General features: G+C 52.3%; 1 protein-coding gene across 1 annotated transcript in view; it reads right to left on the bottom strand.

Annotated features, from left to right (window-relative positions):
• LOC113406934 (heterogeneous nuclear ribonucleoprotein C-like) overlaps window positions 1-11235 on the bottom strand; it is a 39243-nt gene extending 28008 nt beyond the window's left edge. The window contains exon 1 of the mRNA XM_026653847.1: window positions 11161-11235. Within this exon, the coding sequence (XP_026509632.1) occupies window positions 11161-11197 (37 nt within the window). The 5' untranslated portion in view covers window positions 11198-11235. The remainder of the gene's footprint in view (window positions 1-11160) is intronic.
• Window positions 11236-11671: the final 436 nt, after the last annotated feature.

Genomic DNA, 11671 nt, shown 5'->3' on the forward strand with positions numbered 1-11671 from the left:
CCTGGGGTACAGGTTCCTGGACAGAGCCCCGTTATTAGAGGTAGTCCCTATATTATGGTAGTAACTAGGAACCCCAGTCCAGGAACTGGACCCCATTGTGCTAGATGCTGGACAGACGACACAAACAGTAAGGACAGGATGTGAAGAGAAAACCAACAGCCAAGTGCAACGACAGGGGGGCTGGAGGAGGCAGAATGAGATTCTCCACACTAGAGTTTGGCCAGTGTAACACCACTCACATCCCAGTGGCACGGGATCTTTGATGACCACAAGTGATCAGGACCTTGCTTTTGGGTCTCATCAAAAAGCTGGTCACAGCGCCCCCTGTCTAGGGTGACCGTATTTCCCAAAGGGAAAACGGGACACAACGTGGGGCTAGCGCAAGCCTTTCCCGAGCCACTCACCTGAGCCCCCCATGCGGGACTGGCATCACTGTTTGCGCAAGGCTGGGGCTGGCATCACTACTCACCCGAGCCCTGCCTTCCCCCTGCCCACGACCTGCATGCCCTCACCTGAGCCCTGCCTCCCCGCCCTGCGTGGGGCTAGCATCGCTGCTTGCCCCGGCACGTTCCTCCACACCCCACTTTTTTTTAGAAAGTGAGCATTTGTTCTGTTTGCTCTTGCCAACTGATCAAGCTGACAAGAGCAAACGGGACAAATGCCCACTTTTGCCAAAAAAGTCAGGACCGTCGGGACAGGGCTTAAAAAAGGGACTGTCCTGGCCAGAACGGGATGTATGGTTACCCTACCTGTCACCAAGATGCCACCTGAGTCCTACCCATGGGTAGCCAGCACTTCTTCACCTCCAGGGGTGAAGTTCACAGGAGGTGAGGCTGGGAGGGGTCTCTGTCCCAGGGGTTTAAACAGCCTTAGGGCACAAGGTAATTATTTGCATTGTCACCACAGTTGATGGCTGTCACAGGCTGACTGGCCCCTTTAAGAAGTGTGTGTGTGGGGGGAAAACAGAGAGAGAGAGAGAGAGAAATCCAGTGCACCTGTGACTGATTCCTTCCTGCCCAACTGGCCTTAGGGGAAGGAACCTGGGTCTTACAAAGAGAGCGGCAGCAGCAGGGGAAGGCTGGTTACCCACTGATCTCTCTCACCCAAGGGAGGTGAGGGAGCTGCTGGGGAAGTAAGGGCAGAAGCTGCAGAGGGCAGGAGGTCCTACCCAGCGGTGGCCAGGAGAGCAGCAGAGGGGCTTTGCCTGCTGACCTCTCGAGGCCAAAGAGAGGGAGAGTTGAAGAAAGCTGAGTTTTGGCCAGGGGTGGCTGCTTGGTGCAGAGCAGTTGGGGACAAAAGCAGCACTCCAAGCCTGGCTGCAGAGGTCAGAGCAGAAGCGTTGTGTTGTGCTGATGGACTCTATTCTGGGACTTTGAGGAACATCTCCAGGCCAGGGTGCTGCTAGCCACACAAAAGCCCTGCTAGGACGGGAAAGTATTTACCCTGTGAGGAGCTGCCTGCCCCTTCACCTCTGCTTCAGAGCAGGGGGTGCAGCTATGGCAATCCGGGACTGGTCTGCAGGCTGCTGAGCCAGTGCCCCTGCCGGTGTGGTCCCTGTAACCTCTCAGGGGAGAGGCACCAGCACCTGCACATGGTCACGGACACAGCTAGGGGGAGCGAGCGCTAGCAGGTCGCTAAACTTTAGCACACGGGGCTTGCAGCTGCTGTGTTTCTGGAGTCTCCAGAGGGTTTATAAAAAGCCCGGTGGGTGAACAGTGAAAGACAAGGCAATCTGAACATCAGAAATGTTGCCCCCGGGGAATCAATTACTCGTGTCTCAGTCTCCGTGTACTCCGGGGCCCTATGTTCCCATTGGCACAAATGCACTTTCTTTGCACTTACTCTGAGAGCTTCATTTCAGTCCTTTCTTCTTACCCCAGGAGGTACCCTGGCCACTGCCAGACATGGCCCAGGCTGGTGGCCTGCTTTAGAAAGGGCCTTCAACAGACTAGGGCACCCCCGTGTGAGGCAGCCTCTCTGCAGATGGGGATTCCCAGCTTCCAAGGGCAGAAGTTACATAGTCCCAGAACCACAGTTAAGGTTCCTCTATTGCTGCAGGCAAACAGCCACGTGAGGGGGTGCACTTGGCCTTGTAGCCCACTGACATCCAGTCCTGGTTCTTCTCATGGCAGGAGCTGCGTCCAAAGTCCATTCCAGGTGGGCACAGGAATCCTGCCCTCGCTCTTCTCTTTGCTCCCGGTGAATGAACAGATGGGAGGAGCCCGCCCCATCTGCTCCACTAGAAGCAGCTGCTGGGCCCACTGCCAGGGCAGCAAATGACTTCTTGCGACTGATGCCATCCTTGCTTGGTGGCTTCACTGGGTGAGCATGAAACTCTTAATCTCAGGGTCATGGATTCAAGCCTCGTATTTATTAGCAGCAGCATGGATCAGTAGATAAGGCATTAGTGGGAGACTTAGGAGGCCTCTACCACGGACCTACTGTGTGACCTTCAGCAAGCTGCTGTCCCTCCGCCGTCTATTTAGCCTGTGAGCTCTTTGGGGCAGGGACAGTCTCTTTGTTAGTATATGTACCGAGGCCAGCACAATGGGGACCAGCTCTCGGCTGGAGAGTCGATGCTGCTGCAGTACCAATAATAATATGGCCCCAGTCACACAGGGCTTGAGCCCAGGTTCAGTGAAGTTGCGCTGGATCAGGACAGAGAATGTTTGACCTGGCTTAAGAACTGCACGGGTCAGCCCAGGTAGAGAACACGGTGCATTAACCCTGTCTGCATCCAGTGTCACCAGCTGAACAAACCACCCCGCCTGGTGTGCCTACAGCTGAGTGTGAACTGTGCTGACTGGGTCCAAAGGCTGTCGGGAAACAAAATTTGCAGAAGAATACAAGGCCAAGCCAGTCTGGCAAGATGTAACTCAGCTGGACGTCACAAACAGCTGATACCTGCTGCCTTTCAGTGCGGGACACTGATGTTCTCCCAGCCCAGGAGAAGGAAAGCCCCTTTAGTGATGGTCCTGCCAAAGGGGGAACTAGGGCCCAGTGCAGCTTGGGGAGGATGCAACAACCTTTCAAGCAAGACCATTATCCACCGATCCCACCACCAGAGCCAAAGCTGCCATGGACCGTCGCTGTCCCCTACCCCGTGTGCCAGTGCTGGGGAGTCTCAGAGCTCAGTGTCAGGGGTGCAGAGGCTCAGAGCTGGTAGGAAATAGTATGGGGGATGGAGGTGAAAGCTCCTCTGCCTTCCCACGTGGAGAGAATGAGTGAAGGAGCCTCCCCAGGAGCATGCTTTGCGCATAAGACCTGCGGGAGTTACATGCAGTAGGAGCAAAAGCCCAGACTAAGAGCTCACCATTCCCATCAGCGTAGCTCCTGCTTTCCATCCACGTTTGCACATCCCAGCACCCGGACTGGAAATCTATCTTGGTACCGACTGCACTCATCACCCGAGTATCTTTGCTGCTGCATCCAAAGAGTAGTGACGGTACGCCATGCAACCGCAGATCATCCTGGCTCCACCATTACTCTGTCCCCCCACAGAGATCCAGAGCAGGATTCAGGAATGGCTGAGATGGGCCCATACAACACCCAGTACGTGCTGCGACGGGACATTGAGAGCTGTGGAATTCCAGGCAGCACCCCAGCCAAGCAGATGCACTTCCTGTTGCTGTCAGTTCTTTATCTTGACAGCGAGTCTTTAGTTACCATTAGGACTCCACTAGTATGTTGGTTGCCAGTGCCTTGGAAGGGTCTGGACTGCTCCGACAGCCTCTCCTCTCTCCATGGCGCTCCATTGGCACCCGTTACACGTCTGCACATCATCACCTGTGCAATGAACACGGCCTCCTCTTGTTTGCAGTAATCCCCGGGGCCCCATGTTCTGGAACACTTCTCTCGGAGCCCAAGTACCAGCTGAATTAGTATTCATGAAATGCTGATAGGTGTTCCCAGGCAAACAACAGATGCCTCAGCTGCGACAGACTCTGCAGAGATGGCCTGGCACAGCTAAGAAGGAATGGGGTGCGGGAGGGAAACCATCCCAAGATATTCCCACTCATGTGCCTGCATACTTGGGAGACCTTTCACATTGCCACTGCCTTGCAGTGATGCTGCTCCCAGACTCTCACTCCAGCAAGGCCATGCTGGCAGGCAGTGTGGTCTAATGGGTAGAGCACGGGATTGGGATTCAGGAGAATTAGGTTCTATTCCCAGATCTTTGTCACCTTTGGCAAGTCATGGCCCCTCTACCTTGTCTATTTAGACTGTATGCTTTTTGGGGCAAGGACTGCGTCTCACTATGTGTCTTGACAGCAATAGCGCCTCTGGGCCTCTAGGCAACACGGTAACATACATAACAGCAGCAAGGCAATAAAGTGTTGGGGTGGGGACTGGGTGTCTGAGATGGCCTTTATGCCTCAGAATAATAAGAAACACGGATGGCCCCAAGATACGAGATTCACAGCCGAAGTTCTGGATGCTAGGCTCAGCACGAGAGAGGGGAAGGGCCAGATGTGGAAACAGGGATCTGGATCCAAGGTTTGGAGTGTTTGGTTCAGGCCCGTTTCCTGGGTCATCAAGCCCCTTTCCCTGCCAGTGCAGGATCGTCCCCTAGAATATATTCTCCAGGGCTTTGTCCCATCTAGCTTGAATTGTGCCCAAGCAATAGGTTCCTTCCAGCACTAGGAAACCTGCACTACACATTATCACTCCATCCCACTGCTCCTATCTGCACCGCCTTGTACCAGGTTTCACTCTTCCCTTGAAAATCTGTAAATCGGATGATATTGTCCCCAAATCACTGTGCATTTTATTCCAAGAGGAATCGCATTTTATTTTCTGCCCATATTTCCAGTTTCTCTCAATTCACCGGTATTATTTCTTCCTCCTTCTTGGTGTTTACAGGCTCCATAGTTGCAGGCTGTTGTCATGTCCCCACCTTAGCCGTGCTATCTATTCAGCTCCTCTACGACCAGTTTGTCATCATTCCGCTGCTCTTCTCTGAATCCCTTCCAGTTTCACTCTCTCTTCTGGGAACGAGGTGTCCAGAACCGAACACCCTATTCCAGGTGCCTCAAGCAGATTGGGACTATTCATGCCTTGTCCGCGATGTGAGGTCTCTGTCCAAAAGAGCATTGTTGCCACATCACACTGCACATCCATGTCTAATTTGCCCTCTACTGTCACCTGTCAGTCTCTTTCAGCATCACTGCCCTCCAGGTTTCACTCTTCCCTTGAAAATCTGTAAATCGGATGATATTGTCTCCAAATCACTGTGCATTTTATTCCAAGAGGAATCGCATTTTATTTTCTGCCCATATTTCCAGTTTCTCTCAATTCACCAGTATTATTTCTATCCCCTCTGCTGTAGGCAACTATCCCAATTTAGTGTCATCTGCAAATTTAAGGCCAGATTCAACCACTCTTCTGTTGAATCTTACTCTATCCCATGGACTGGCAGACTCTGGCACGTTTCACTAATATGACGTTTACCTTCTTCCAACCCCTATCCACCTGGATCCCCACCTCTCCACCTGCAATTTCAACTGCTCCTTTTCAATGCCCTTTGTTTAGGGTTTAATAATAATTTTTTAGCCCATGTAATATCCATATCAAAGCCAATCTGAATCAATTTTAAGAGTATGATTTTTGTGAGTCACTGTGGCAAATACTTTACTAACCTCTAAATATATCTAATTTTGGCAGTCAGGTACTGAGGTGATGGGGGTGTGGCCACGGGGAGGGTGGAGTCAGGTACTGAGGTGATGGGGGCACTGAAGGGCCATGGGGCGGGTGACAGTCAGGTACTGAGGTGATGGGGGCACTGAGGGGGTCATGGGGCAGGTGTCAGTAAGTACTGAGGTAATTGGGGGGCACTGAGGTGCCATGGGGCAGGTGGCAGTCTGGTACTGAGGTGATGGGGCTATCGGGGGGAGGGGTAGTAGTGAAGTACTGAGGTGATAGGGTGGGGCCATGGGGTGGGTGACAGTCAGGTACTGAGATGATCAGGATATTGAGGAGCCATGCAGACCAGCAGAAGTGGGAGGCAGATTTACAGAGACAAAGGGTGGATGGTCATATGGATCTAATGGGTGACTTGGGGTGCAAGTGGAAGAGTCTGAAGGGAAGTGGCAGGCCTTTGAATTCCTGGATTTGTACGAGGGTTTGTAGAAGCCAATATGATAAATACTGAAGACAAGAAACCCCCAAGGAGATCCAAGCTGAGAGCTCCCTCTGTAGAGACCCCTAGGAGGGAACTCAGGAAACCATGTTTTCGTCCTCTTGGAGCCTTCAGTGATTTCTCTGCTTACCTTCCATCTCTGGCTAACCACATGTGGAGCGAAACCTCCACCCTGCAGCTTCCCCACAGGCCCCACGTGCAATGACAGCTAACTGAATCCCTGACCACACTGGGGCTTTCAAACTGCATTGCTCCCAGATGATGGAAACAGGCTTTCACCCTGCTGGGCGGGGACTCCCCTACAAGGCCAGACCCTAACTGAGGTGCTAGCAACATCCGCCCAGTGCAAGGCCAGTGGATGGGCACAGCTACCCACTCCCAGAGCTTGGACAGAGTTGGGAGCAAGACCTGGCTCCAGGGAGTGACTAGAGCCTAAGAAGTCTCCAGTCCTGACCCATCTGAGCATCGCTGCCTCCCAAGAAGGGAGGGAGACTAAGATCCTCTCCCCCCACCTGGCCCTGGTGATGCTGCAGTCCAGCTAGGAGCATGCCACCCCACTTGCTGGAGAAGGAATGGAAGGAGGGGCGCTTTTTACTGTCGATGCCTTGCCAATTAAAATAGCTTCTCGAATCCATCTGTGAAAGGAAGAACGAACCCCAAACTAGGCCTGCCTGGCTTGGCACTCCTGAGCACAATGCACCCCAGGGCTGCCATGCTACTGATCTTTGGGCCCGTTTTGTGAGAGCACAGCCTACATTTCTGGGGTATGTGAGGGCGTAGTGTCCCAAGAAGCATGCTGGAGCCTGCTGGATCTTTAACTAAATAATTATAATAGAAGCCAGCCTTTGGAACTCCCTATCAAGATTATCCTGGCTCCCTTCCTCCTGGCATTGGTCAGTTTCCATCAACCACTCCAGGAGAAGGAAGCTACATAGGGAGTGTGTGTGTGTGTGTGTGGGGGGGTGATCTGCTATGGTGGGGCCCATTTCCAGTCCCTTGTTGCTCATATCTTTATGCAGAATTCCTCTGGGCCGTGTCCTCTAGTTCCTTGGACACCTTTGGGGGGGGGGGGGGGGGCGCTTTCCGAGATTCTCTGCTTGGTGTCCCACTCTGGTTCCCTGATTTTCAAACTTTGACCTCACTCCCATTCCTGTTTTCTCCTTTGTTGTCCCCTGTAATCAACTGGAGGCTGGACTTCGTGATTTCTCCCCTTTCGTTGATGGGGAGGGGTTTTACTTATGGATGGACCTAGACCAGCCTGCACCAGTACTTCAAATAATATCAAGTGAAAAGGTTTTGCACCAAACCACCATATGGAAAGAACACAGAGTGCAGACACAGAAACTGTCCCCATCATTTTGCAAGCCCAGGTTGTAAGGGGGGGGAAGGATGAGGTCTTTAGCTCAGGTCCAGTTGAACCTGTGTAGCCTACAACAATTTCTCCCCAGTGTGGTTGGGAAGCCACAAGTCATGCAGCTGCACTACTTTAGCCAGTCCTCCTAACTCCATCCCACAATGAAGCAGTGCCTTACATTTAGGATTTATCCCAAAACTCCAGCTTCCAGCTGGCCACTATGGAAGAGGTGTCTCAGGAGCCCCATAATGTGCTGGCACAACCCTGACTGTAGGGTGTACTGTGTGATGACACTACAAAATGGTTCTGTCAAATGCAGTCTTGATGAGCTTTTGTAAGAACCAGCAAGACAACAAACCATGTTCTCTATCTAAGGTACTTATGTAACTATTATTATTCCCCTCTATTCGGCACTGATGAGGCCACATCTGGAGTATTGCGTCCAGTTTTGGGGCCCCCACTACAGAAAGGATGTGGACAAATTGGAGAGTCCAGTGGAGGGCAATGAAAATGATCAGGGGGCTGAGGCACATGACTTATGAGAAGAGGCTGAGGGAACTGGGATTATTTAGTCTGCAGAAGAGAAGAGTGAGGGGGGATTTGATAGCTGCTTTCAACTACCTGAAGGGGGGTTCCACAGAGGATGGATCTAAACTGTTCTCAGTGGTGGCAGATGACAGAACAAGGAGTAATGGTCTCAAGTTGCAGTGGGGGAGGTCTAGGTTGGATATTAGGAAAAACTTTTTCACTAGGAGGGTGGTGAAGCACTGGAATGGGTTACCTAAGGAGGTGGTGGAATCTCCTTCCTTAGAGGTTTTTAAGGGCAGGCTTGACAAAGCCTTGGCGGGGATGATTTAGTTGGGGTTGGTCCTGCTTTGAGCAGGGGGTGGGACTAGATGACCTCCTGAGGTCCCTTCCAACCCTGATATTCTATGATTCTATGACCCCCATCACTGTAGTACGAGTGCCTCTGCAATACAGTGTCACTAACATTGCTTTATGCTAGTTCAGATAGGGCTTCAGTCTAAGCTACTATCAAACAGCCTGCAAACTCCAACAGACCATCAATCAACAGAATGTAGGAATTCCCACACCAGATCAGGGCCTCAGAGATCCATCCTCGGACCGTGGCCAGCATCACATGTTTCAGAAGGATGTGCAAGAAACCCCCTAGTGGACAATAATGGAATAACCTGCCCCTAGGGGAAGGGTCTTCCCAAAATCCTTTCATAGTTGGCTTGTACCCTGAAGGAGTGTTCACATTCTATCTAAAAATATTGGTGTTAATATCCTTTCTGAAGGAGCTATAGACGTCCTCATTATCAATATAAATGTCCATTCTGTCTTAGACCCTTAGCTTCATCAATATCTTGTGACAGCGAGTTCCACAGCCGAATTATGCTTTGTATAATGAATTTCCTTTTAACAGTTTTACATTTGATGTCTTTCAATTTGACCATCCCTTTGTTCTAGTAATCAGAGAGGGTGAACAGGAGTTCCTGATCTCCCTTTTCTAGACCAGTGGTCTCCAAAGTGGGGTGCACAAGAGGATCCTTGGGGGTGCGCTGCAGGAGGACCTTTTTTTTTTTTGCGCTTTGGCAAAAATGGTAGAGCCGGTGCAGCAGGGGGTTCGTGCTCAAAATTTTTTTACTGATAGGGGTGCACAATCAAAAAAGTTTGGAGACCACTGCTCTCGACCACTCATTATTTTGTATTCCTTGATGCTTTGTATTCCACACAGCCCTCCCCTAAACTAAACAGACCCCATCTCTTCAATCTTGCCACATACAGAAGTCTTCCCTCACCAATTATTTTTGTCACCCATCTTTGAAACCCATCAATTATTGCTATATCCTTCTGGCGATGAAGTGGCCAGAACTGAATACAGTATTGCTGGTGAAGCCAGACCACTGATTTATAAAATGGCATTATAATATTTTTATTATTACCCATTCAGTTCTTTAAGCACTCTAACATTTTGGTTTTTTGACTATTGCTGCCAACTTTCACTGAGTGACATCCGGGACTTTTTCTTGAGTCATTACAGTTAATTTAGAACACAACAAGGTGTAGGAGTAGTTCAAATTATTTCTTCCATGTGCATTGCCTTGCATTTCTCAACATGGAATATCACTTCCCACCATGCTGCCCATTCACCTAGCTTAACGGGGTCCCTCTGAAGTTCCTCAGGGTCTTCTCTAGTCTTAACTAACCTAAATGACTAACCTCATCTTAATTAATTAGCCTCTTACAGTTGGTATGGCAACTTCCACCTTTTCATGTTCTCTGTATGTGTATATATATTTCTTACTATATGTTCCATTCTATGCATCCGATGAAGTGGGCTGTAGCCCATGAAAGCTTATGCTCAACTAAATGTGTTAGTCTCTAAGGTGCCCCAAGTACTCCTGTTCTAAATGATCCTGTGTCACCTGCAAATTTTTGCTACCTCACCTCCTTTTCCAGATCATTGATTAATACATTAAAAACTGTGGTCACAGTACAGAACCTCGTTAACCTTTTGCCATGTTGAAAATAATCCTGCTCCTTGTTTTTCTGTCACTTAGCCAGTTTTTGATCCATGTTAATTCCTTATTTCGGACTCCAGTTTCCTTAGTTGCCTGTCGTGAAGGACTTTGTCAAAAGCTTTTTAAAACTCCAAATAAATCATGTCAGCTGTTCTCCTTTTTGCTGAATTCTAATAGGAAGCAGAGGCATGATATTCCTTTGCAGACGCCAATGCAGATTGATCCCTATCATCTCATGTTAATTTAGGTGTTTTACCATTCTATTTTAATTATTATTTCAACCAGTTACAGAAGTAAGGCTCGCTGCTCTGCAATTCCCAAAATCGCCCCACCACCTTTTGCAGGTACAACATTTGCTCCCCTTCAGTGCTCCAGTCCAGTAACGGGTATTAATAAGAGATGGCACATTTTATTAGCAGTTCAGCCACTTTATTCCTCCAGAACTCTTGGGGATACCCTGCAGTCCTGGGGACTTGCTGCTCCTTAATTTACCAGCTCCTTCCAGAGCACCTCCTTTCTTGGTGTCTCAATCTCTGACCCGGCCTCCTCGGATTCCTTCGTGGGCAGTCTGCCCTGGGACTTCAAGGAATCAGGGCAGACCTGGAGGCCGAGGTGCCCCAAGATGGCCCAGCCCCAGGCGAATGGCAGCCAATGCTGAGAGTGGATTTCCTCAGCTCAGGCCGACTGGACTCTCCCAGGCAATGGGATCCCTTCTGCCTGTGAAAGAGTTCCTCCCGCGGGCAAGGAACCAAGTGCCACTAGACCTGGTGGCCCAGCGGGCGACCGGCTTCCCCTCGGGCCTGTTCGCGGCCCAGACCCCCTCCGCCTCCATCCAGAGGCATCGGACGGGAACCGACGCCGGCGGTGGAAGCGGCCGCGGCCCCCCCCTTGGCTTGGCTGCCAACTGCTCCAGCGCCGGAGTCACACTGCGCTCGCCCTCCCGCCGGCCGGGCCTCGCTAGCCCGCCCGTGTCCCTGCGTCAGCAGCGCCCCCCCCGCCCCGAACGGCCCAGCCCCGCGGGGGGGGCGCCCCAGGGCCGCGCTCCGCGCTCCCCGCGCTGCTCTGCGTTTGCCATCTTGTCTCGGGGGACCGGGCGGCGCGCACCGCCCCGCGCCAGGGCCGGGCCGGGCCGTACTCACATCTCCAGCACCCGTCCTCGCTGCCGAACAGAGTCATGCCCCCCGGGCGGGGCCGGGGCCAGCCGGACGCAGCGCTCGGCCGCTGCAGCTGGGGGCTCGGCTCGCGGCACCCACTCGCGCGCGCCCCGCTCGCCAGCAGCTCCTGCCCCAGCCGCGAACGGACGTCGGGAGGGAGGGCTGTGCAGCGGAACGTACCATCTCCTCCAGTGGGGAGGGGGGGAGGGCTACGCGCGCGACGCAAACCATCTCCGGGGGGGGGGGGGGGCGTGTATTTCTGTACCATGAGCTCAGCGCAGTGGCCGGGGACCGGGGTTCGGGGCCGCGGCCCGGCTCCAGGCGGGCCCGATCCTGTCCCCACTAGAGCTAGTGGCAAAACTCCCACCCCGGGCAACGGGCCTGGGGCCTGTAGCAGGCGGGGGCAGCGCTTCCCGGCCGGGGCGGGCTCTGCGCACCCAGAGAGGCTGCCTGGCCGGCCCTGCTACCCCACGGGCCCCCCAAGGCCAGATGGGGG

This window comes from Terrapene carolina, unplaced genomic scaffold (genome assembly GCF_002925995.2).
Source record: "Terrapene carolina triunguis isolate 2854851 unplaced genomic scaffold, T_m_triunguis-2.0 Scaffold166, whole genome shotgun sequence".
In the NCBI taxonomy this organism is placed as follows: Eukaryota; Metazoa; Chordata; order Testudines; family Emydidae; genus Terrapene; species Terrapene triunguis.